The sequence below is a fragment of the Syngnathoides biaculeatus genome, chromosome 22 (genome assembly GCF_019802595.1).
Source record: "Syngnathoides biaculeatus isolate LvHL_M chromosome 22, ASM1980259v1, whole genome shotgun sequence".
Classification (NCBI taxonomy): domain Eukaryota; kingdom Metazoa; phylum Chordata; class Actinopteri; order Syngnathiformes; family Syngnathidae; genus Syngnathoides; species Syngnathoides biaculeatus.
In genome coordinates this window covers 17,368,699-17,395,242 of record NC_084661.1, presented here as the reverse complement: position 1 = coordinate 17,395,242, position 26,544 = coordinate 17,368,699, and the positions used below count along the sequence as shown (strand labels likewise).

Sequence of the window (26,544 nt, the reverse complement as noted above, 5' to 3'; positions counted from 1 at the left end):
GCAGAACGTCAACGCAGTTGTCAGCAAACGGCTGTTTTGTCGCTTTGCAGACTTGTCGCGACACGGCGGGCCCGCCGCGCTCTTAATTCTGCCGCCCGACAAAATAGGAAAAGAAAAAAAAAAAGGGGGGGGGGGGAGGAGGAGATAAGCGAGCTTTAAATGTTTAACTGTCATCTGTTTTAGGCCTCTTAATTAAACAGACACGGCTTAGCCTCCACACACGGGACACGCGAGCGTCGTCTTGGCGACGATTAATGTAGCCGTCAATATTTGTCACGTTATAAGCTCGGCGGAGAGTACGTAAAAGGCCTCATTTCCTAGTTTTGGATTGAAAAGATTTGTCTTCAGTTCACGTTTCCTTTTCCATGCTTTAGCCTTCATTTTCTCTTTGACGTTAGCATTTTCCCCCGATTGTTAGCTTGCGCCATCATTAAAAAAATAATTTGTCTTCACAGCAAAATTGTTGTGGGTTAATCAAAACTCGGTCAACTCCGAATGGTCATATTTCTTTTTTAGCATCCTGCCATATCATCTCTCTTATGACGTTGGCATTTAAAGCTTTTAAATCGCTCCAAAGTTAGCATCTGCTGGACAAAAAAAAAAATATATATATCATGAGAAAAGATGGTATGTCTAAGAGTTCTCCTGAAGTGCCCTTAAAAATGTACTTCTCATTAATATTTTAGTATTTGCTGCACTTGACAATCATCATATAACAACGATGTTAGCATTTGCCATCATTAGGAATGTTTCCGTGATCCTAGCTTTTGATAGTCGCGTTCATTTTTCCTGTCCTTAAAATTGATTTCGTCTCGATGACGTTAGCATTTTGAACGGCATTACTTGCCGCCCTTGAGCTCCGAATATCTCCGTCTACCGAGCTGGCATTTTTTTTCTGAATGAGAAGTGTCAAATTTGTGCTGCGAGCGGCCCTTTAAAATATCTCCAGTGTTAAGCCCGTGGAACAAATGTTACTAAAACGTACTACCTCCACCCAGTGGTAATAATCATAAAAAGTGCAGGTGTGATTGGCAGCGCGCCGCATTTAATGTTGTGTGCCTTAAGCGAAGTGGGTGTTGGGGGGGGGGGGCCGGGGGGGGTGTCTTCATCGCACAATAGTGGTGCCATCTCGCGAGCACTCTTGCTTTGTCTCTCTCATCGTGCACCTTATTACGCGGCGTATTTGCCGTGAAGAATCCTCCATCCCCGCTCCTCCTTTTGGGCCCCGAACGTTAATGCCGAGCGCGTCGTCGGGGTTTCTCCAAACTGCTTTCTGTCGTCGTTTACATCCGTAAGCGCATCTGGACAAAAGCGCTCGTGTGGAAAGAAATAGAAAAATACGTCGCATTTAGTTTGCTCGCCGTCAATTTCGGCTCGTTTATTTAAAAAAAAAAAAAAAAAAAAAGTGAAATTTCAAGGATGCCAGCGTACGGCAGCACCCGTCGTTTGCCGTCCCCAACGTCCTGACTTCGAATCGTTTCCGGGTCCCGGTGGAGCCGAGCCGAAGCCGGATTCGGATCGGGTTGGGTGTGAGGGGAATTTGGTTGAGGGTGGTGTGTGTGTGTGTGTGTGTGTGCGCGTGCGCGTGCGCCCCCCCCGGCCCCCCCTTGTCCTGCGAAGGCCCCGCTCTCTTGATCAAAGCTCGGCTTGTTTTATGTGGCTGGCCGCGGCCGCTTTGAAGTGGGCCGAGTCACCTACAGCACTCACTTCATCAACTTCACGAGTGTCTTAATAGCAGATCAATAAGTTTCAAAGTCGCCGTGTTAATTTGATACCGGCGCTGATGTGATCACGCTGGGCCTCTTTCTCTTTCTCTCTCTCTGTCTCTCGCTTGCCCTCCCCCTTTACATCTCTTTTGCCATTTTTAGGCGGCGAGATGAATCCGCGCAAACAATTAAAACCTCTTTTTGGAAGCATCCTTGAAAATAGATAAGCGTTATGGGACTTAAATGTTGGGCAAAAATGATCTCTCTGTGATGTGACAAATGATTCAATCTATATATTTTTCACAATATTTATTTGTGAATCACCATATACGTTTTATTCATTCAATTCGATTTTTATCATTTTTCCCCCCCCTTTGAAAATGTGCGCATTAAAAACGATGGAGTTTGTTTTATCTATTGTGAATTATACTCCGTTTTTATTTTAAAAACTATCCCAAATGACTTCCTTAATATCACCTGTATATGTATTGTTTGAATTTGATTTGACTTCTGTGAAATGCGCATCGTCCGAGTGAATTAAAACATGAAATAACTTAAAAGTTGTACATATGGAGTGTATTGGGGAAAATACCCGAAGGCGAATTAGCGAACTTTCTCCCGCGCTCGCCGCCGACTTGAGGAAAAAGAAAACACCATCTGTGTGCCGGATCTGCACCCGGAGAACAAAAGCCAATTTAGTGTGTTCATCTGAGGGTCGCTAATGGTATTAGGGCAGCCCGCAGGGTGGTCGCCCGTCCGGCCGCTCGGATCTGGCGAGGGCCGCCGCTTGACCCGCACCCCCGCTGCCGATTCGCCGGACGGTTGCCGTTTGTGGCTCACATCTGCTCTTTTTTTTTTTTTTTTTTTTTCGTTCTTTTTTTTTACAATTCGCTTTTTTTTTTTTTTCCACATAGAGAACTCGTCGTGATCCCAGGACAAACGGATGGGGGGGGGGGGGGAGTCGTAGATAATTCTAAAAACGGCAAAAAAAATCTGCAATCTGGGATATTCCATTTTTTTTATAAAGTTTGGGCAAACGGGCATTATGATTTTGGTTTTCTTTCACACAGACTTATTTGGTCTTGTGGAAATATAATGGGAGCCAAAAGGACAACAAAAATGGTGGAAAGGGCACAATCAGGGTTGGAAAGGGGACAAAAAAAATTGGAGGACAGGGCAAAATAATGATCAGAATATTGGCAAAATTGTGAGGAAAATGTCAAAATATTGGGAGAAAAATAAAGGTAGATAAAAGGGGAAAATATAGGTAAAAAGGGTAAGAAAAGGATTGGGCGGGGCAAAATTATAATAGGAGAAGGGCAAAACAATTGTAAGAAAAGGGACAAAAATTCTTGGAAAAGAGCAGCATATGAACAATTTGGGAATTCTTCTTGGAATGCCGACGTTGGAAAAAGGCCACGGTGACAATTTTGATGCGTCGTCGTCTTCCTTTCCTAAAAATTTTTTTCCCCTCCCGTTCCCTCTCGCGCGGAAAAGCCTCCCGGATGCATTCGGGGGCCGCCTGTGTGGTCCTCGGCGGTCCGCGGCCGGCGGCCCGGCAGCTCTCTGCCGGGGGAAACGGCCAACGCCGGGGGTCTGACGTTTTCGTAATAAATCTTTCATGATGAAAATACGCAACGCTTATGGCAAAAATCCATCGTCCGCACCAAAAAAAAAAAAAAAAAAAAAGATGCCGAAATCTCACATATCTCTCAATTAAACAATAAGATCTTAGATTTCAACTATTCTTCCCCTTTTACCCCCCCCCCCCCCCACACACACACAAGTAAGTATGGAATCTTGCTTCATTAAAAGTGTATTAATCTCGCCTGTTCTCGTGGGAGGCACCTTAAAGACGATGTTGTGTCTTTTTCTTTAAATTGTCGGAGGGGGAAGAAGGGGAGGAAAAAAAAAAAAAATCTTCCAGATTTGGTCCCTGTCAGTCAGAAATAATTGTGTGCTTAATCTTGTCCCTGATGGATGACTTGGAGTTCAGCAATGGGCCAGCTCCAATGACAAATACAATATTAATATTCATTAACCGCTTTGACAATGCTAATTTTGATGCAGTCGTAAAAGGGCCTCGCAAAGTTGGCGGCCAAAAGCATCAGAGCGCTGCGCAAGGTGGCGAGATAATTTGTGCTGCTTTAGCGAGCGGGTGCGCGTGCGGCGGCGGCGAGGCTTTTTCAAGTCTTAAAGCGGAGTAGGAGAAGAAGAGGAGAAAAAAGAAGGGGGGAAAAGGCAAGGTAGCACAAACAAAATAAAAGAGAAAAGGGAAAAAGTTCAGACGCATTGGAAAGCAGGACCGCGGAAGTAATACGATCAAGAGACGCGGCTGGAAAAAATTTGACACCTTCAATGTGAAATACTTCTTTTTCTTTTCTTCTTCTTCTTTTTTTTTTTTTTTTTTTTTTTGGGAACAAAAAGCTCCAAAAAACTGGCAACAAAAAGGAGAGGACGCACAACATGGTAAGTCGGCGCATTCTTGATTTTTCTTCCCCTTTCTTTTTTTTTTTCTTTTTGTTTAATCTTTTTGATCTTTTCAATTATCACCATTTGAAGATCAATAGTCATTTTTTATCTGCGGCGGTTGAAAGGCTCACAGCGGTGGCGAGCGGCGGCTGGTCGGATCGCGGCTTTAAGAGCGGGCTTCCTCCTCTCGTCGCCGCCACTCGGCCCCAATTTTCCTCCTCCGGCTCCTCCGCTTTGCATTTTGTATGTTTTCTTTTTTTTTTTTCTTTTTTTTCCTCTCTCCCGGCTTTTTCCTTTCTAGCCGCCGCCGCCGCTGCTGTTGTTTGTTGGCGTCGTCGGCGGGGACTTTTTCTGCACACTTGGAAGTATTCGGGTTGCTCTTTTTTTGCCGCTTTTTCCCCACTGCTAGAAAATCTTTACGATGCTTTTTCCACCCCTCAATTTTGCATCTACCGTCGTGTGAGTGGAGCGCGGATATATTTATATATATATCTTTTTTTTTTTTTTTTTTTTTCTTCCCCGGGGTGGGGGTGTTGGTGGGGGGTTACTGACATGACGGGAGAGACACCCCGCTGCTCGAGTTTAGCCAAGTTAGGGCAACTCCGAAAAAGACGCAACACCCCACTCGCCTTATGTCCGCCGAGCCGGTGAGTGAAAGCCCCTCTTCGTTTTCTTTTCAATTTTATCAAAGACGGGAGACGTGGACACAAAAGGGCCGATTGCACGGGGGGGGGGGGCGGTGGAGGATATGAAGACGCGCGAGGGGGAGAGCGAGGGAGTCCGGGCGGACGGCGTGGCGGAGCGCCCGGCGGCATCCGCGACGTCGGCCGGACCCCGAAGGGCCGGCGTCGGCGCGACGCTCCCCGGCGCCGCCGCCGTCGTCTTATCGGCTTAACCCATCGGGGCGTTAGCGAAGGGGGGCTGCCGTTGACGAGGTGCTGCCCCCCAGTGGATTAGTGGCTGACATGGTGGTGGGAGTCTGCTTGGAGTGAGTGCACGAGCACGAGTGGCAGCATGCGCGTTTTAACCAGGAAGCGAGCAGCATCCCCAGTTCAGCGCTTTTAAATGGTAAGACTTTTCACACTTTCAAAAAAAAAAAAAAAATGCAATTCCATGTTGTTGCTGCATGAATGTAAATATTACTTACTATTTTTTTTTCAAATCTGTGGCTATTTCTCTGGGCTGCGTTTGGGTCATTTATACCACTTATGTTGCTAAGTGACAGATTGACAATTTGGATTAATGAAAGGCAGTGTTTGATTGCTTTGTCCTGACAGGCTGACAGGGATGCATCCCGCTAAATATTATTATTATTATTATTATTGTTTAGTGTCTTTTCGAATGAAATTGAAACGTATGAAGCCATTCATTTTTTTAGCACATTTTCAATTGGTATTTAATAGAATGTGGATTGTCTTTGTAGTTTGCCATTTTTTGGGGTCAGATGGGATTAATGAAGTGCATATTTAAAATACACTTTCAAAAGATTTTTGTACTAAACAAAAGATCTAAAAATAATCACGTGATTAAAAACTACAAAATAAGTAAAAAGCAGCTATTTTTTTTGTCAAAGATGATTGTGTTCCCTACTTTTTTAAATTCTCGTGACAGTTGGTAACTTTTCCGGCCCCCTCGCTGCTTTTTTTTTTTTTTTTTTTTTTTTGGGGGGGGGGTGTGTTGTTGTTGTGTTGTTGTTGTTGACTCCATTGTGGTGGCGCGGTGGCGAGCTGTCCGTCACCTTTGGTTTAGTCAAGAAACTGCACGTGGGACAAAAGGGAGGCGGCGGGAGTGTGGCGGGCCCCGGCTGAATGGACGGGGAGGGCGGGCAATTAGCCGGCGCCCGGTGGTGGGGCTCTTTTACTCGTCAAGCCGGGGAGCCCCCCCGCCACCCCACGCTATTGTGCGTGACATTCCCCGGGCTTGGTTTAGTCTTCTTCGGGCCGCGGGACAGAACCCGCTGCGAGCGGCGTCCGGGACGCTCGGGACAGCGTGCGCACGGGGGGGAACGTTTGCGTTTTGGATTTGCAGAAATCAGGGTTGAACAAATAAAAACATCAAAATTCTTTCACCTTCAAATTAAATCACGGATGTTAGAAATTTGTGCAAATTTCAACTTTCATTCAAGCTTTAATCAGTGTATATTTCTTTAAAGCTAATGTACACACATTTAGATAATGTATGCTATAAATATTTAATTTGATGTGATTCTTGTTGTTCAGGGTTAGGTCATTGAAGTGTACATTTGCAATTTAAGGCTGGGGGGGGGAGTGAAACCAAGTATATATATATTTTTTAATTTGCAACAACAAAATGTTGAAAATGTGAAATTTTAATATCCCCAAATGTTACCCATTCTGCATTTGCCTGTATTTGATGGGCATTTTGTTCTCTTTCATTTGATGGTAAGCCAACGAGCTTTTCTGACATTATGTCCCGGCAATTTTCCAAAAGCACAAATGGGTGCGTGTCACTATTTCACTTCCTTTTGGGACAAAAAAAATAGAGAAAGTTTTGACCGTGTTGATTCTTGGATGGGGAGGGTAATATTGCTGAAAATCTATTTCAGGAAATCAGGAATTCTTGCACTTTAAAAAGGACATTAAAGCATTTGTTCTGGCCCGAGCAGAGTTCGACAATTCTGAACAAGCACCAAATACTCAAAATATCAACGAATAAACTTTGTTATAAATGTTTCTTCTACCCCTGTTGGAACCACAAATTCTTGGTCGGCAAGGGGACTGCCCTCCCTTTGCGAACTGTTTCTCTCCCCCAACTCCCCCCGTCCCCCTTCTTTCTCTCGTCTTTTCTGGCGCTTTTCATGCTACCGGTTGGTCTGTGAGCATCCTGGGGGGGGGGGGGGGACAACAGAGCCCCCCCCCACACACACACACACACACAAACGCAAGCGCACACTTACAGCAGGGATTTTTTTTTTTTTTTTTTTTTATGAACTATTGCTGCCTGAGGTGATTCCCCCCCCCCCCTTCCCCGCCCCCTACTTCTTGTCATTGGTATCAAAACTTTCCGCGAGGTGAGACGGGATGGAGTAGTCGTAGGCCTCGCAGCCTGGCGCAGGGCTGCTCAAATGACTAACACCCTTGGGGAACAATGGTCAGCCACGGGCGAGTGTAAAGAGAGAGTGCACAATGAACACAAGTTCACCCACACACATGCACACTTCACTCGGCGCGGGAAGGCGGAGAGGAAAGAAGCGGCTTGACGGCACTGGAAAAGGGAGCTTCTGTACGGCGTGGAAGCGGGAGTCGCTTGGGGGGGGGGGGGGGGGGCGTGTGGCGGCGGCCACGGGGTAGGTCATGTACCCGAGCGATGGATCTGTGGCCGGGTCGGAGGAAACGCGAGTCCTGGGCCCGGGATTGCTCCAGAGGGTGGGCGGCTGGCACCTCAATCTGAGCAGCTGGGTGAGTAGGCCGCACCCCTTTTTTTTTTGTAGGCAGGTTGTGGTTGGGGGCGGGGGGGGGGGGGGGTTGCAAGCCCCTGATTTTAGCGGAAGTAAACATGCTGAGCGTCATGCGCTTTGAAAAAAGCCATCATCATAATAATCCATTTTCCAAGCGTTTTTCTTTTTTTCCAGTCAAAAGCAACGTTATTTACCCGACAAAACCGTATTTAATCAATCTCATGTCTTATCCATGGGAAGGAGGAAAAAAAAAATTCGATAAGCTGACAGCCTAACATATTCTTTTGTCTGCGCCCAATTCAAGCTCTTGATTGCCAGCCTTTCAAGTGAAATTCTGCGGGGCTGATTGCATTTCAAAAGGCAGAATTCGCCGGAGCTCTTGACACAATATCGCCCGTTTAACTCAGGTACGAGAGCTCAAGAGGCTGTTTATGTCGAAAAGAGTAGCGGAGAGGAAGGTTGCTGCTGGTGCCGGGGTTTGGGGTGGGGGGGGTGTGGGGGGTTGCAGCTTTCACGCACGTGTGCGCCTGAGAGTCAATTTGTCAACACTTCCACCAAATAGCACTTCATATTTAAGCTACTTGCGCGCAGCTTTATTTATGTGCGACACATCAGAACGTGTCCTCTCCGCCATTCCATTTGATGTGCCGACTATCAAAGACGCGGCAAGCGGCAAAATGAGCGCCGACGAGCGACCTGAGCGGCAGCGCGAGGACGGGGCTCTGGCCCACATAATATTTTTGTTCCGCACTCTGATCAAGCAAGTCAGCGTGTCACAAATGCAAAGTGAATAACTCAACTCAATAAATCATCCCCCCCTCTTTTTTTTTTTTTTTTCCCCTGACCCCCGGAGATGCAGCCTCTCCCGGCAAAGAGATCAACACTTTCGGATCAAATCCGGGATGACCGAGAAGTGTGATTTGCGAGGGCTAATCAGCGCCGAACGCCAGCGGAGCTAGCCTCTAATAAGCCTTTAATTTATCTCAGCATTTCATATTCCATCGCCGTTAATCTCTTAAGTATTCCTTTTAGATTGTCCACTTGAATCTGAGGATTTGAGCTCGAGCTTCGAAGAGCGCATCCGAGCCCCCCTGCCCCGCCGAAAAGAAAACCAACAAACAGATTTCACAGGCTGACATTTATGATTTTGGACTTCTCCTGACACTGCGATGCACTTTTATTTGCAGAAGGCCACTTCCTGCTATTTTTTTTTTTAATTTTCAATTTTCCCAGCCTGCGCCGGCACGTGGAGGCCCGAAAGGATTCCTGGCCAATCCGTCACGCCAAACTCTTCCCCGCCCGGGCTTCACTTGCAGCTAATTAGCGGCCTGCGAGCTGCTGTGACAACTCATCATATCATGACACAAAGCAGCTCTAGCGTAGGACGGGCCCTCTGGGGGCCCGTGAGGTCAGCGCCTTCACATTTAGGGCCCCCGCGAGGTGTCGTCAGGCGGAAACGCAGGGCCAACAGCTTTTTCCTGTCCAGCTTTCACCTCGCCGCCCTGCTGCCTTTGTCTCGTTCTGTCCTGCTGTCACTTTCTGAGGCCCCTGGGCTACCTCCAACGCCCCCCCCCCTCCCCCCCTTTCTCTCACTGGAGGTCTGACTTGAGGCATCGCATTGATTTGACCACTTCCCAGAGGCTCTTTTTAAAGTTAGTGACTGCTCTTTCCAAAAGTAGGGTAGATTAGTGTTGAGACACATTGCAGCCTTGAGCATCGCTCTTTTAGGCCAGCGGACTCGTTGATCATCTTCCCATTCAGTTCCCGTCGTCGTACGGATCTGATGGTTCTCGGCAGACTGCGGTCTGGTAGCCGAACGGTATGATGACAACAAGTGCAGACTGTTGCAGAAAAATTGAATAAAACCTCAGTTTTTAATATAAGGGTCACAGTTGGAAGTAGAAGTAAAGCAGTGAATAAATAGAACTGCTGGCAATATCAGAAGCAGAACCGGAGGTGGCAAATCCCACGGCTGTGCTCGAGTGTGTTGCCTTACTCAGCAAGCAGGGCGCCCTTGCGTGTCGCGGACAGAGGCAGAGGAAGTCTGTGTATTCATTGAGGCCAATTGTTTTGCAGGGTCTTGAGAATGCGAGGTGTCTTTCGGAGGCTTTAAAAGCTCGGAAGTCTATTGTCTGATGCTATTTTTGTTTGCTCTAGCGACGACGGATGCGAGTCAGCAGGGTGTCGGAATAGGAAATCTTTCTTTTTTTCCGCCCTGGCCCTCGAGGAGAAGCCTCCCACGTCGCCCCGCTTTTGTCTCTCGGGGCTTTGTTGTGTCGATGTTGTGCGACAGAAGCGCCCTCGCCGCGCCGCCAGCCGATTGTGAGGATTCAGAGCAGGTGCCAGGCCTCGTTCCTGCAGGGACCGCCGGGTTCTCGCGTCGACGTCGTCATCGGCTGTGACCGCGTACTGCTGACGATCGTTCCCTCGTTGCGTAAGCGACCGTCCGGCACGTTTCCACTGAGCGCGTAACTATCCAGACGTTGAACAGCGACGGAAGATATCTGGACATTTCTTTGAGGGAAAGCACTTTGTATCTGTCTTTGCCACGACACGGGAATAATGATTCTCTGACACACAACTAGAGTTTGTCCCTAAAAAAAGAAAAGGGGCTCGGTATGAATCAGACATTTTGGTACTCGACTCTCAGAAATGCAAAAGATTTTTGCTTACTGTACCAAAATCCCGACAACGGGTTTACGATGTAAATCCAGTGGTCTCGAGCCCTTTCCCTCTCTTTAAGTTTGGACTCTGGAATTTTGAACTATCCTCTCAAAGGCCGAGCCCTGCGCACAAAAGATTTCCTTCAAATGGCCAGTAAAGCTTTTCAGAGTACAGATGAAGAATCGACAACATTCTTTCACATCATTACCCGAGGGAGGAGCAGGGATTCGCGAAGGAGGAGGAGGAGGACTAGGAAAGAGAGGACGAGCGACAGAACTCGTCAGCTGCATGCGGCAGCTGTCATCATCTTGTTTTTTTCCTCCCCATCATCCTTCTATTCTGGATGTGCAGATCAGATCGCGAGCGCCTTGGTTTGTGTTTCTTTCTAACGAATCCCATTCCGCCTCGCCCCCCACCATCCCGACCCGACACACAGGCGCACATACGCCCGCCCTCCCTCCCTCCCTCCCTCTCTCCCCAATCTCCCTCTGAACCCTCCCTCTCCTCCACAGCCTTTTCAGCTCGGGGCTGTGAATGAGTCCCAGGAGTCTCGCTTGCCTCCCTGGAGTTCTGCGGGGGTTCATTATTCTTTCATTGGGACCGTGGCAATAGGGAATGCCCCCCAAATCCCTATACCACCCACCTCCCCGGCCACCTCGCACAATTCTCCAACCGCGAGAGACGGATTTAACTACCTGCATACCCACCTTCAAATATGGTCACTTGGCCCCAATACATCCAAGTGGATTAACCCCAGGTCTCCATATTGAGTCCCATTCCCTCATAGTCCCTAATATTTTCCAAAGCCAAATGTAGATGCGCCGTAATGTCGTTTTGTTTCTACAATCACAGCTTTAAGTCACTAATCAGATTGTGATTGAGACCACGCACGCAAGCCTCCCCCTCACCCCGCCGCTCCCCCGTTACATCCCCGTTGCTACAACACTTCCTCGCCCCCTTGCAAATATCATTCATGTTATGATAAGCCTGATTAGTGTTGCTTCTTTGGCTGCTGAGTACAGGATAAGGATATAGTGTGGATATAGAGGCGAAAGCCACCAGGCTAATCTAGAGCAGCGCTCTAATCTGGTTATCTGGTGGCCTGGGGGACAGTCCCAGGCCCGAAACATCCAGGGCCCCCACGACAGCTCCACTGTAATCTTTGGGTAATTGGAGGGGGGGAGTGTGGGCGAGCCCACTTAGGAGCACAAAGAGAACATTACATAGCTAGAAGTGAAAATGCAGAAATTGATTTTTTTTTTTTTTTTTTCCAGCTCCTAGCTCTTTTATTAGGATACAGTTCTACTACCCCCTGAGAACCATACCCAAGGGGGGAGCGACGAAGACTGAGGGGAGAGCAGTGGTGCGTTGACCGGAGCCGCTAATGACTCTGGATTTACATGCCCCGCCTTGATTTTTGGTGGTTTGCACAAGATCGATTACTTGGGCCTCCGCTGTGGTTAAGTGCCTCATCACACATCAGGCCCCAAACTACAAGTGGCAACCCCCCAGGGCCTCAGAGACTCTCGCTGAATTCCAGGGTGACACCGCAGAAGTGTCTTTAATTACAAACCACTCTGTTTTCACTGAGGCTTGGCGGTTTGGCGCGTCCAGACCACGCGGAACACGATATGCTGTTTTACATCTTCCCGAATATTAACCCTGACCTCTTTTCTCTCCTGCAGTCGAATAAGGTTCCAGTGGTTCAGCACCCTCACCACGTGCACCCCCTCACACCGCTGATCACCTACAGCAATGAGCACTTCACACCAGGGAACCCACCACCACACCTACAGACAGATGTGGACCCCAAAACAGGCAAGTGTCAGGACTTTGGATCGGGTAGACATCAAATCCCTTTGAAGTTCACTTGCAAGACCCAAAACAAAGACCGTTTTGGGTCCAGAAACTTGAGGGTTGTTTGGATTCCGCAGCCGAATCCGGGATTATGGATGCGTCTATTTATCTATCTGTAGTTTTTTTGTTTTTTTTTTTTTTTTTTCCCCAACCACATTTGGTACTTTGGCCTTCATTGTAGCTTGACCTGCGGTTCAAGGTCAACCTGCTTCCACGTGGTGAACAATTTGACTCCATTATATATTATTCCATTGGTCTCCGGTTGGTCATTTAGGTAATGATGTCGTCTTATTAAGAACGGCCCTTACAAGGGAGGAACTAATGCACCAGCTGCTGTTTAATGCAGTGCGTAATGGAGCGGCCTAATTGGGACTCAGTGTTTAATTAATTAACGAGGCACGGTCGGTTTGTCGAGCTGCTCGTGTGGCTTTTAGCGTCCAAGCGCTCCCAAAATGAGCTACGCGTTTTTTACGCCTCACCCTGAAGATTTCTGCTAGGTTGGCAGGAAGAAAGAAACCCGGGAAAAAAAATGTATCGTCCTTTACGTGAGAAGTCATTCTCTGCACGTACTGGACATTTGTGTTTGTTCAGTGTAGCAGAGTGTCATTAAGATTGACTCAAGGTGAATTTTGAAATCGGGGGTATCAGGCATTGCGTAACAAAGGTCTGTGTAAAATAAATGGCACCTAAGCAACTGAGTCTAAAAAAAAAACCCAATCTAAATCAATGTAAAAATTCATAGGGAATCAGGAAATAATGAGGAAATGTAGTCTAATGAGCATGTCGTCTCCATCCAGGTGCCATATTTGACTTTGCTCAATAGCTAGCGTTAGCCGTAGCTGCTGGTATACAAATAGCTTCACTGCATCCAGGGCTAGTTTTAGCAAACTTAAGCTACATTCCAACGATGCAATCTCGATATGTGTTGTGAATCGGAACTTATTTGGCTCGAGCTAGTATTAGCTGTAGGTCTACCTGCCACGGTTCAAATAATTGCTAAATGAATCATAGTTACCGTCATTCATCTTGCCCTGATAGAATGCTTCTCAATACTTTGTGACTCGGAACGTACTTCGTCATTAGGTGTACGTGCTACTCTCCAGCCAAAGCCAATCTATGGTTATTTGATGAACTAATAAATTCATATTAGATACCCTCATCCATCTCACCGCTGTGCAGTGTAGGTTGCAAAGTCAGAAAGTAAGATACCCAATATTAGAAGAGTAGCTTTACTTTATCCAAAGCTATTCTTAGCAACTGCCAGCCACCTTATTGTTATGCATTTCCAATACAATCAGAAGCGCCGCCGTTACTACTGTCGGATCGGCGTGATTTGATTGATGCGGTTAAATCAAAGGAGCCTGTTCCCCGAAGACAATTGTGGATTTTTCACCGTCGGTGACACCAAAGAGCGATTGTACTAGTCACCAATTAGCCTAAATCGCTCGGCTAACAATGTTTAACAAGCGCGTATTTCTGATAGCTTTTGTCGTGCATGTCGGATGATTTGGGTGACAGCGAATGAGGAGCCAACCTCCCTCTGATCACAGGCAACGGCGTAATGATATTGTTGAGTTTTGTTAACTTCTAAACCTCCGTCATTTTAGATCATTAATCTCCTGAATTTGCGCGACAAACGTGACAAGATTTGCGTCGGCGTGTTATTTATTTTATTTTTTCCCCTTTATCCCCCTCCTCTTCCTCACCTCTCTCCCCTCTCTGCCTCCTCCGAGCACATTGCGCCGCTGTCGCCTGGCAAGGCCTTTGATCAGGAAGTGTGATTTTTTTTTTTTTTTTTTTTTCTCCCGTTGGGTGGGGGGGGGGAGGAGGCAACCATACGCGGCTGCAACAAGCCTTCTTCTTCTTGTGATGTGCGTGATACTCTTGATTCTGACAAAAGATTTGATTCTTCATCTTGTCCACCTCCTCTCTGTGCTCATGTCATCTTGTTTTGTTTTTTTCCACAGGAATTCCGAGGCCTCCGCATCCTCCAGATATTTCTCCTTATTATCCGCTGTCACCTGGCACTGTCGGCCAGATCCCCCATCCCCTAGGATGGTTAGTACCACAGTAAGCGAATCCCTTTTTTTAACTACTTCCCTTTGTGCTTTTTCTGTCATGAGTTTTTGAAAAGTCGGGAAAAGTCCACGTCCGGAGAAAGTGGGATCATATGATGGAAAATGGTGAAGCCAGGGGAATAGCACAACTATGAGACTAACTGGCGCGCGCACAAAAAGTTTGTTTAATACAAATAAAGAAGGCGAACCAACAAGATGATGGCGAAGCACTTTTTTTAGGTACTGGACAAAGCTATGGGCTGACTAAATGAAGCTCCTCTTCCCAGCTCAACAAAGTGAATTGGAACAGAATGCCAAAACAATATTTCGATATGAAACTTGGCTTTGGCCTGAGCGCAAAAACATCTGTACTTGATTGTTCGGTAAAACTGTCGACGTGGGGGATCGCGGCGGGGCTGTTGTGTCAATGCATCCGTTGCCTGCACCACATGCACTGATCGGTTATACGTGAAAGCTGGCAGAATTGCTGACGAAGTGCTGTTTCCACGTGTGAAAATTCGAACGAAGTCACTCTGGTTAACTTTTAAGTGTGCCGCTCATCATCATGGTCATAAAATCAGTGGGAGGGGCGGGGTGAGCAGTGGAGACAGGACCAAGCCCCCACCTCGCCCCCTGGCGCTCCAATGGTTGATCCTTGTGCTATTTTGACAAACGGACCTATTTTCATTTTAGAAACAAAACCTTTCTGGGGTAGTTTCTGAACACCAAACTTTGTAGCCCTCTGAATCCCAACACTTTTTTTTTTTTTTTTTTAGAGAGCGTACTGCTCTGCATGTCTCTGAAGGGTCAAATTAGAATAAACGGACGGCGATTGCGTGCCTTTTACCCGCAATTCCGCACGGGGACTCTCCCCGGGTAACTCTTGTCAGCGCTTGTTAATATGACAAAAGGCTACAAATTAAGCTCTGTTAATTTAATGTTTTCTCGCCGCTGTCTAAATAGTGAGAAAGGGCCCCCGAGCGCCGCCACGCCACCCTTTGATTTGCTGCACTTTATTTTCGGTATAAATTTACATTCATTATTGTTTGTCTTTTGGATGTGTAGACCTCAATTAGCGTGATGGCTCCATTAAAGGGAGCCGCACTTCGTCTTTAATTATCACAACAAAACACCTAGTTTCAGTACCGGGGGGAGGAGGGGGGTGGGGGGCGGCGCAACGAGCGAAGGGTTATGAAATTTAATTAGCCGCCACTATCAAGATTTGCGGCGTTCCAAATTGTCGGGAGTTTATTCCCACCCCGCCTTTGATCCGCCGCTCCGCAATCCCCCAGATTTTTGTCCCCGATCAAATGAGAATAAAAGAGGGCGACTTGAGTGGGGGGGGCGGGGGGGGGGGTCTCTCTCGCTACTTTCTCCTCGTCTGTCAACCTTGTTTCTTTACCTTTCTTCTTTTCCTTCCCAGGCAAGGTCAACCTGTTTATCCAATCACAACAGGGGGTTTTAGACACCCCTACCCAACTGCACTCACTGTCAACGCATCCATGTCAAGGTGAGTCGAGCCCTCGGCGCTAAAAACGCACACACGCGCACTAAGCCCTCTTAGCTTGTGTTGCAAGTTCTCCCTTAAGGATGCCTCGCCCCTCCCCATATTCAAAAGGCCAAATCTCCAGCAAGGGCGCTCAAATATTAATTATATTTACCCCACCCTGTCCTCCTTAATGAGGCCCCCGAAGAACATTTAGCCCCTGCCGCACGTCAGCCTGGTGCTAAATCATCCGGGCTGCGTAATTGCCAGAAATAAACAAACACAGCAGCGCTTTGGGAGAAAAGTTACAAGGTGTACTTTCATTCTGAAGTTCTGCTTATGAGCGTGTGTACTCGTAGCCATTGTGTATACGTGTGTGTGTTTGCCCTTTTTGTGATTTTATGATCACGGTTTCCCTTGAGAAACTTGACATTGTGTCAAAATGAATTAAACTATGTCTTCATGATGAGGTTTTTCATTTCGCTATGCTATAAAAACAACACTAAACCAAAAAAAAAAAAATCAATATTCCCACATATCACAATCTCTCTCCGCCATCCAACATAAAAACTATCGCTGTCAGACATTTAATGACAAGCTTGATGGATTTAAATGTACGTTGGTGCAAAAGCAGCGCAAGGCTGTTTTTAACTGAAAGCGAATTTCCCCCAAATAATTTTCAGGTAAAATAATGGCAACGTCAAGGATTATAATTCACGTTACGGAATCAATGCACGAACGTCCAAGAAGTTCACGCTCAATAAAAAGTGTGATGAAAAAGATGCTTGTGAACTTAAAATTTGTATCCATCCATCCATTTTCTGAGCCGCTTATCCTCACGGGGGTTCGAGCCTTTCCCAGCTGTTATCAGGCAGGAAAGGGCCGGGATTGAACCCAAGTCCTCAGAACTGTGAGGCCAAAGGCTTTCCAGCTGATCCACAGTGCTGCCCTTTAAAATTTATATCTCAAAAAATGTTCTGTGGATAAAAATATCCCTCCGTATGGCTTTTAATGTCGCCTGATATAGTATCGATGCGTCAATATCTGCTTCAGATGCCGTTGCTGCGTTGTCCACTTGATGACTTAGTTTGGTATAGTTCAAGTTGTAATGCTTCAAAATCTTTCGAATAGCAGTCATTGGTGTTGCATTTTCATGTATTGAATCCTTTGTATTTCTAAATTACTCTTATTTTCTTAGTCACACGTATGATAAACCATCATCAAAGATGAGGTTTTGTTGTTGTCTGCGAAGTCGCCAACTAGTGGCCTGGCGTGCACATTGCAGCATTGTCAGCCATTTTGCAGCAGTCCTCCTCTCCGGCTCCAGTCAGACCGAGACTTCGGGGGCCGCTTTTCGTGCCGAGGAACCGCTCGGCGCTGGATTTAATGGCAACCCGGTTGGGAAAGCAGCCCCTGTGGGTGTTGTATTTAGACCTCTCTGACGTTGATGGATCGAAAGAGGGTTTTGGGGGGCCGGCGGGGCGAAAGCTGACTTTTCAATCTGGAACAGCTGTTCCCAAGTCGTTAAACTGTCCTCTATAATGCGTCTACCTCGTTGAAGCAGATCTTTATGGAAAAGGCCGCCCCAGATCGTCCCCTCTGGAGCAGAGATCCAGACATCTGGCAGCGGCGTCCGCGTCCCGCCTGGCCCTTTAAGTGACTGATAATTTGCTCTCGACATTGTCATCATCCTCTTTCCAGTTTGGCTAATTGAATCTGCCGGCTACGGGGTGTGTGTGGGGAGCTAATGTCCTCTGATGAAACCCCTAATTTAATAACCCAACAGAAGAGAGGCGGGGGGGTTGCTTGAGAGGTCTCCGGAGAAGGGTTTAACACATCCTCTCCCCCTCCCTCCTGTAGTGCAACACCCCACCCCCGCGCCCCCATACCCATCACCATCACCAATAATTTGAGAGGGCCTAACAGGACTGACGTTTTTGGGATTAGACCATCGACCGCTAATTTTGCTGATATTGGAAATCGGAATCGCTGGTGGAGGTCGGTGCAAAATCGTCTGATCTTTCTCAACAAAAAGTGTTCAGGTGCCAAGTGAGATCCAGCTCCAGAAACCCAGTACAATTTAGCGTTGTCCTAAAAGCATAATTGATATATATTTTTTTTTTTAACTTACCATCACCGTAATACGAATGCGCTTGATTGGGGCTTTTATGTCTGCGTAGTTTCTCGGTGATCGAGATCTTGCTAATCCGCAAAGGTGACATTGGAACACCTAAACGCTTGTTTGTTCAAAGAATGTTAAAAAATGATTTATGTAGTTATGCTATTAGGTAGACTGGATGAAAAAGCAAAGTATGGAGAGCCTCTGTCACCAAACTCGTTTTCCCTTTTTGGAATATAGCTCGTCGGGCTGGGATGATCCGCTTCTCCCTGAAAAATTGCACCCCGTTGGTTGTGGTACGATAAAATCGTATTCGTGTTGTTTCCAGATCAGAACTCCCCGGGGGTTACGGTTTTTCCAGTGAGCCATGACGATGCTCAGTCCACAGTAGTGTTTTTGCGATTGCCCCCCCATCCCACCCGGCGCCGTCCAGTTCCGCCGCAGCGCTCGGTGTGCTTAAAACGGGAGGATGGAAAAGAATTGTCCGACTGCTTCAGATTCATCGCACTCTTTCCGTCTGACCCCGAATTAGCGTACAGGAAATGGATCTGGTACTTGCTGGCACCTTGCACCTCTGCTGGGCCCCGTTGAAAATGCTGCGTTGGGATGGTTTAAGAAGATTTTGGATAATGACGGCGTTCTCGGCACCTGAATTGCGTGCCCGCGGCAGGTGGACCGGCCTTTGATACGCCCCCGCCTCCCTCTCGGCCGCCTCATTACACATTAAACAGGCGCGGAGGGGTTGCGCTTCGTGTCGGCAATTAAGCGGCGCTGACTCGCCGCTCCGGCGATCTCGGCCCCGGCCCGACATACGTTTGCGATTGAGACGTAGGGGGGCCCGGGGTCGAGGGCGGGGGCCCTCCTCGCCGTTCCTCATTCCTTGTTGATTAAATTGGTCCGAGACGCCGCTTTTCTGACGGCGGTGACGACGATGCCCCTTGCTCTTCAAAGAGACGGTCGTCATGTTTAAACCATAACCTGGGCCCGCTGGGAAGGGGTGTGGGGTGTGGGGGGGGGGGTCGCAGGCAAGCGCGGAGGTGGTGAGGGGACAGGAAAAAGAAAGAAGAAAAATAGATTTGGAACAGAGGAAATTTTAACAAGTGCGCAGAGAGGGGAGGGAGCGAACGGCGGCGGCGGCGGCGGCAGCCCCTAATGATGGGCGACGCGTAGCCGAGCCGAGCGCCCCATCAGCACATGACATGGCACAAACACCAACGTGTCAGGGATGAAGGCAGGAGAAGGGAAAAGAGTTTGAAGGCTGTGTGTGTTTGGGGGGGGGGGCTGCCCCAGCTCTCCCCTGAGATGGCCTCCAACAGAAACTAGTTGTTCCTGGCGAGTTTATCCTCATCATTATATTCTGGCTCGGAGCCATGCAGCCAGACACGGCGAGATAATGAGCTTTCCCTTCCCCAAAAAAAAGGGGAAAGTATTCCTTTTTTCTCCTCCTCCGTCATCCTTTTCTCCTGGTTGTTTGGTCACATGGTGGGCCCGCACTGTCAACAATGCGGCCGGGCTAGATGTGCTCGCGGGAACGGCCCGTTTTTGAGTGACGACGGCCGAAGGGGGCGAAAAAGAAGGAACGAGCGGAGCTGATGATCGATGCTTCAATTTATTGACCCTGAAATGACGGAAGCGCACGGTCGTATTTACTGACTTTGCCATCGCGATCGTCACCAATTCACGGCCAAATGGCTTGTACATTGTTTGGCTTTTGCGCACGTCTTCCGTTTATCAGCAGCTCGCTGTTTGAGCCGTCGCTAGGCAGATTCGACAAAACGCGTTAAAGACTTTGAGAGGCTCTTCGTCGCACTGAATCGGTTACGCGGCAGAAAACCGGTCAATAGATTTCCCCGCTTTGCTGCACCAATTGGAGCAGGAGCAGGAGCGCGGTTTTCTTTGGCACGAGCATTGGCTACATTTCAGTATCACCCTGAACAGTACAAGCAAGCGGTAGAAAATTGATGGATGGATCTGCTTTGCAATACCATTTTATGACTGAAGCTTTTAATTGTTCAATTTTACACCAATTACAACAGTTGCGTGTGCTAGTTGATGACTTTGATGTCGGCGTCAGACGGAATCCTTGCATCTTCAAAATGCCTTTTTTGTTTTTTCTTTTAAAATCGCCATCTTGCTTAAGTTATCAAAAGCCCACAATTAGTTTTATCCATTTGACGAGATCGGTAGTCGACTGTTGGTAATTTACAAGCAGAGTAAAGCAGTGTTGAATGACTTAAATGATCCAGTATTTATTTTTGTGTTTGCATCGGATGTGTTTTTTTTTTTTTTTCCCCCCCCTCAGTCCGGTCCAATTCACGGAAACGAGTCGGAACCGTCGTCTTGTTTGTTTTTTTTAAATGTGCTCCATCGCCCCATCTCACCCGCGTCCATTCTGACGATTTACACAGTCTTCTGTCCTCTAGATTTCCCCCACACATGGTGCCCCCCCACCACGGTTTGCACACCACGGGTATCCCGCACCCGGCCATCGTAACGCCCAACGTCAAGCAGGAATCCTCCCACAGCGACATCAGTTCCCTCAACAGTTCGTAAGTAGCCGCGCCGTGATGACTCCCCACCCCCCCACCCCGGCTTTATTTGAAAGTGGGTTTTTTTTTTTGGTCGTCATCGCAGGAAACAGTCAGACGCTAAAAAGGAGGAGGAGAAGAAGAAGCAGGTGCACATAAAGAAGCCGTTGAACGCTTTCATGTTGTACATGAAGGAAATGCGAGCCAAGGTGGTGGCCGAATGCACGCTGAAGGAGAGCGCCGCCATCAACCAGATTCTGGGCCGGAGGGTGAGTTACCCGGCAGGCGGCGGCGCTTCGGTCTCGGACCGCGTTCCCCCGTGTCACGTGTGCTCAAGCGGTCTTGCGGACCTCCCCCACTTGTCCTCTTCCAGTGGCACGCGCTATCGAGGGAGGAACAGGCCAAGTACTATGAGCTGGCCAGGAAAGAACGACAGCTCCACATGCAGTTGTACCCCGGCTGGTCGGCCCGAGACAACTATGTAAGTTTTGAAGTTTACAAGTCGTAACGGGGCTCTCCTTCCCTCCGCCGCCCTCAAACCCAAGTCTGCTCGAATCGAGGCGAGTGGACTCTTCAGTCTTTTGTTGAGGTCAACAAAACAGGAAGAGTCCAGTTGCCTCCATTCAACCTTTGCGGACTACCGTGACCTGGATGACTGAAAAACTACAAAGTTGTACATTTTTGCCGCCTCCGCATGTTAGGAGTTCACTTCTGAAAAGATGGATTGACTGGACAGCGTTCACGTGACCTCTAGCGGTCTTTCATTTCTTTTGCTCTTCAAATTGAAATGAATTGCAAATGCCATTCATCCCTTTCAGCCTATTTCCCCGAAAGAAAAAACAAACTATTTTTTAAAATAGAATTAGAAATGTAAGTAGTATAAGTAGAAGTATAATATTGTACATGTCAAGAATTTCACAGTTTTGCCCCATTTTATTTCAATTCAGCGGACATTGCGCTTCTGGTGCGCTCGCGCCTCGGCCACCGAGGGGCAGCGCTCAAAAAATTCGGATCAACGGGGAGACGCTCGCAGCTCCTCGCTCGTCTGCAGATGGAAAAGCTTCTTGCGGGCGACGAAGCCCCGTTGCAAATTCTGACAAGCGTTAAATCGGGTTTAATTCGGGGATGCGGAAAGAACATTTTTTTCCTGTTATGCGATGAAAAAAAAAAGAAAAAAATCTTTCATGTGTATATCTTACGAGAAGTGCCCCAAAAATGAATTGCCAAAACTTTTTTTTTTTTTTTTTTTAGCAAATGCTTTATGTCAAAATCTTTCTCTGTCAATGATCAAAAATTTTCGATAAACTTGGTGAAGCTGCATGAGGCTCAGTAGCAAGGATTGTTCTTGTACGTTCAAAATCCGTCCAAAATCAACAATTACAGCAATTTTGGGGGTCACAAGGCGGCTAATCTTCACCTGTGACCTTTCTTTGCGATTTCATCCATTTGTTATTTATGTATGATCCTTTACTTTGGTGTTGACGCTGCGCTGTGTTGATTCTTATTTTTTTTTTTTTTAAATGCGTAAATCCATCCTCATGTATGATTGTTTGTTAGAGTCCCATTTTCGCGAGCCCATCAAGACAAATCGAGGAAAATAAGCGAGAAGTGTACGGCGCTACAAGAAAACACAATTCTCATCGGGCTCGTGCCAACCGCAGGGCAAAAAAAAAAAAGAAAAGACGGAGAAAGGAGTGATGAATAAATAAATAAAGACAAAGACGAGTTGTAGTCTCCCGGTTTCATGTTTTGGGGCGTCCTGCAATATAATAACTAAGGTTCCTGTCTGTCTCTGTCTCCCTTTTTTTCCCCCCTCTTTCTATTTTTTTGGCGGCTAACCAACAGGGGAAAAGGAAGAAGAGAAAAAGGGAAAAGCAGCAAGCGGAGAGCAACGGTAAGCGAGCGGCAATTATCTCCCATATTAGAGCGGCCCCGTCATGTGTCAGCCACATGTGACACCCCGCCAGATAAAAGTCAAGTTAATTTTGTTGTGCGTGCGTGTGTGTTTGTGCTTGGTTTTTTTTTTTTTTTTTTTTTTTTTTTCCTCCATCAGAGTCATGCGATGCAATATTTAAATGGTAGCGTTGGCTGTACAGTAACACCCCCCCCACCTCCCTCCCTCCCTCCCTCCCTTCCCTCTTTTCTGTAGTCGTCCCTTGCTAATAACAGCTGAATATGCATGAACCCCCCCCCCCACTCCCCTCCTAGGACACCCCCCCCATCCCAATCCCAACCACCCACCCCCCTCTTTTTTTTTTTTTTTTTTTTTTTGCCTGTTTGCGTTGTGGTATGTGTATTTGAGAACACTGTGAGGACAAATGAACTGTTTTTATAATGCCTGCAGCCTGCGAAAAACTGTGCGCGCGTGCATGTGTGTGTGTGTGTGTGTGTGTGTGTGTGTGTGTGTGTGTGGACACTAACCAGGCTGTCCCCTCGCTTGCTTTGCTTTTTCATCACAATGGAAACAAAAATTAAGGAGGTTTTCTCATTCTGTGATTGCTCCACCTTTGATAATTCCCACGCATTTATATTTCTCCCGGTCATGTTTTGCTCCCGTTGTGCTCATTGCCGCTGTTTTTGATTTTTGTTTTTTGGGTGACGGTGATCTCCTCTTGAAGGCCTCTCTATCTGTTCTTGTTTTTGTTGCAGAACACAGAGAATATTTTCCAAACCCTTGCCTTTCACTCCCTCCGATTACAGGTGCTAATGTCATTTTTTGACTCTTAAATATACTAACTTGTTTTCCTTCCTTTTTTAATTGATCCTTATTTATTTCTGGATGTGTTGAAAATTTTTTCAAAATATTCTCTCATTTCCTTTTTTTTTTTTTTTTTTTTCCTGCTTCCTTATTTTGATCTATTGAAGGAAAATGTTATTTACTGAAGTCATTCATGAATGAAGTATGCTTCCGTATTGTTTGAAGGTTTTTGATGCCGGGGTAAACCTCCTTAATGGATAAGACGCTGCCCCTTCCGCCTCACCCGTAGGCTCGCATGCCCACTTGAAATGATTTTAGGCCCCTTTTCCGCACTAATGCGAGCGACTCGGCATGGGCCGGAATCAGATTCGCTTTGAAAGCGCTGAGCAAAAATAGCTACGATTATGCCTCTAAAATGTCGTACGGCGGGTGGCGACCGAGCCCGACCGCCGTTTACGAAAAGGCTCGCTTTTATAATTGCAAAAATTTCAAAATCATCAGGAAAAAAAAATGCAAGTGGGAGTGCTTTCACACAATCTAATTTGAAGAGTTGAATTTGTAGATTGCGGAGTGCAAATATGCAGGGCTCCTCTTTATTTTGAAACGTCTTGGGAAATAAGTTTTTTCCGTTGCATCGTCTCCGTCGGTACTTTGTTCCTGCAAAATATACCGAGCGCCGAAATTGCTTTTCCAAGAGGCCACGCGCACAAAAATAAATTGAAATGTAATACAGTAAGTATATATATATATATCTTGGAAAATGAGAAGCTACTTGTCTGCTCGTCTCCACTTTACGACGTATCATCAGAGTAAAACAAAACTGATGTTCGCCATGCTCGTTATCTGCCTCTGGTAGAGAATCTTGACCGTTTATTTTCACCGTTTGCACATACGCAAACTCTTAGCGGGTTGCAAAAGTTCGTTTCAAGACGGCGTGACAAAAATGATTAGCATGAGCTCGAATTTGCTGAAGAGTGCGCTCGTAAATATCGCTTTGAAAGTAGTTACCACGCCGCGCTAATTAAAAAACAAAACCCTGAAAAGAACAGAGTTTTCCGACAAGGGAGAAGTCGTTCGGCTGCAAAACGGCGACATACCTCGAAACCGGTAACCGGCTCATGCCCCCCAAGCGACTTGAGTGAAACTATCCGGGAAGTCATCTTAATGCTCCCCCCTGGCGTGGGCTAACAACAGCTGTCTGGCCAAGTTTTTGAACCCACCCTGCATTTTCTCAACGTAAACTCTCAGCTACTGGAATGTGATTCTGTTAATATGCTGATTTTTGATCTTGTGCATGGAATGTGGTCGGACTACTACTAATAAATGCTTGAAAGCAATCCTGTCTGAGGCTGGATTTACACTGCAGTCACCCGTTGTTTCCGTTTAGGGAACGGCTGAAAAAAGCTCGACAAAGATGAAAATGAAACCTTATTCGTTTCATGATCTTTGCGCTGCTCATATTTGGACCACGTTTGATTATCGCGGTAGTTTCGATTCAATCCATTTGTATTTCGACGACATCAGATACACGTTAATTCGTATCTGATGTTCATCATCGTATTTCGCCTCAATTGGGCCCGTTCCCGATCTCGGGCTTTTCAACTTTTAGGTACGATGGTTTTTGCTTTGAATGTAGTTTTCCATTCGCCCTGCGCCGTCTTTTCTTTGCCCGTCGGTCGCAGGTGTGTGATTTTTGAATCCACGTTTGTGCATGACGTCATTTTGACTGTACCGTACCATATTTATTTATGTTATTTGGATACTTGTACGTATGCATCATGAATGGGTTTAGTTCAAACACATCAGGCCAAATGATAATCAACTCTAATGCTAAACTATTGGGATTGTTAATCGATTTAAGCAATTTTGAATGGATTCTACTTCTATAATTTTGTTTCACCAGGACGGTTTGCGTGTTGGGCACTTGTGTACAAGTCGTCAATCGGTACGTTCCGATCACGTCGGACTTTATAATCCGCTTTTGGGTAACATCGTGCGACCAAACCCTGAAACCGGATGGCTGACTTCTCATCGAAAAAAATGAATTTTTATTGCTCGTATCTTCCAGCAAAAGTCGATTACATGTATATCATTTATTTATACAAATTTAAGAGATGCGTACCGTACTTGTGTATCAAACATGAGAAATTGCGGTAAATGTAAACAGCAACAAAGTCTAAACATCGACATTTGGCTTAGTCCCAGGTCCCCTTACTTTTGGTTCACCGTCTACGTTATTTTGGGTAGGCAGTGGTGTGTGGTGTGTGTGTGTGTGTGTGTGTGTGTGTGTACACATCATCGATCATCATTTTTTTTCTGATATCAGGCCTGATTTCAATCTGCCAGTACTTGATTAATGTGGATTATTTCGTAACTATTCAGCAGGCTATTTATTGGGCAAAGCTTTCTTAGGCCATGGATGTTTTTCTTTACTTTTTGTGCCGTTTAGATGGACGATGGTTGTATTTCGGTTATGCTGTCCGCCGCAAACATCGCATTTGGAAATTGCTCGTTTCTGGTTTTTTTTTCTTTTTTTTTTTTTTTTTTTTAAAGAGTTGAAACCAAGCAGTGTAAATCCAGCCATGAGGCACTACTGAGAATAGCTGTGAATCTCACTCGACTCACTGTAACAGTTTCTCTTTATTTCTCTCCTACTTTTGTTTTTTTTTTTTTTTTGTTTTGGTGCTACTTTTTTTTTTGTTTGTTTTCTCCTCCTTTTCTTGCTCTTCTCTGCTGGCTCCCCCCACCCCCTTTTCTTGGCCGTCGCGGCATCAGACCTGAGCGCTCCTAAGAAGTGTCGAGCGCGCTTTGGGCTCGATCAACAGAATAACTGGTGTGGCCCGTGCAGGTGTGTATGGGGTGTGCTTGCACCGAGTCCGGGGCGGTCGGGTGCAGGCTGGGCAGGGTCGGTCGGGTGGGGTGACGCCACGCTGGGACTTCCTCCTTCCTTCGCTTGCTCCTTTTTTTTTTTTATTATTATTTTTTTTTTATTTTTTCCCACCCCTTCCTGTTTGTCCCGCCGAGCTGTGTCAGCTTCCTCCAGCCACGCCCTGCCGGTCTGTCTTACATCTCGAGGGGTGCGTGAGTGGTGTGGTTGTATGAATGTGATCAAATTTGGGGAAGGTCTTTATTGACTGGCAGGTAGGGGGCTAGGGGAGGTCCATAATGGAGGAGGTCCCAGTGTTTACCAGCCTAAACCTCAACCCAGGCTCCATGTGTTGTTTTTATGTGTCTGTGCAATGACGTGTCCATTTTTTTTTTTTTGTTGTGTTTTCTTTTTCCTACGTCTCCTGTGTGTGTGTTTTTGTTTGTGTCCTTACCTCTTTGGCTATAACAGATGCAAATACCCCAAAGAAGTGTCGTGCCTTGTTCGGGCTTGACCAGCTGAGTTTATGGTGCAAACCGTGCAGGTACATAACTTGCCTGAATGGGAGGAAGGCGTCCGCCTTGAGCTTTTTTTTTTTTTTTTTTTTTTTTTAATTTTTATTTTTTCTCCCCTCTCCCTATTTCCTTGATGAGTTTCTCTTTCTTCAAAACAC

At 46.7% G+C, this 26,544-nt stretch overlaps 1 protein-coding gene across 29 annotated transcripts in view; it reads left to right on the top strand.

The window, feature by feature from the left end:
- tcf7l2 (transcription factor 7 like 2) overlaps positions 1-26,544 on the top strand; it is a 93,897-nt gene that overhangs the window by 62,180 nt on the left and 5,173 nt on the right. For 4 of the 29 annotated variants that reach the window (XM_061810824.1, XM_061810819.1, XM_061810810.1 and 1 more), the window contains 9 exons: positions 11,946-12,078; positions 14,085-14,187; positions 15,598-15,684; positions 20,188-20,328; positions 20,414-20,576; positions 20,681-20,789; positions 22,139-22,201; positions 22,957-23,007; positions 26,343-26,415. In XM_061810824.1, coding sequence (XP_061666808.1) covers positions 11,946-12,078; positions 14,085-14,187; positions 15,598-15,684; positions 20,188-20,328; positions 20,414-20,576; positions 20,681-20,789; positions 22,139-22,201; positions 22,957-23,007; positions 26,343-26,415 — 923 coding nt within the window. Of the gene's footprint in view, positions 1-11,945; positions 12,079-14,084; positions 14,188-15,597; positions 15,685-20,187; positions 20,329-20,413; positions 20,577-20,680; positions 20,790-22,138; positions 22,202-22,956; positions 23,008-25,780; positions 25,854-26,342; positions 26,417-26,544 lie in introns of those variants that run through there. The other 25 variants (XM_061810815.1, XM_061810821.1, XM_061810817.1 and 22 more) reach the window with 21 other exon arrangements.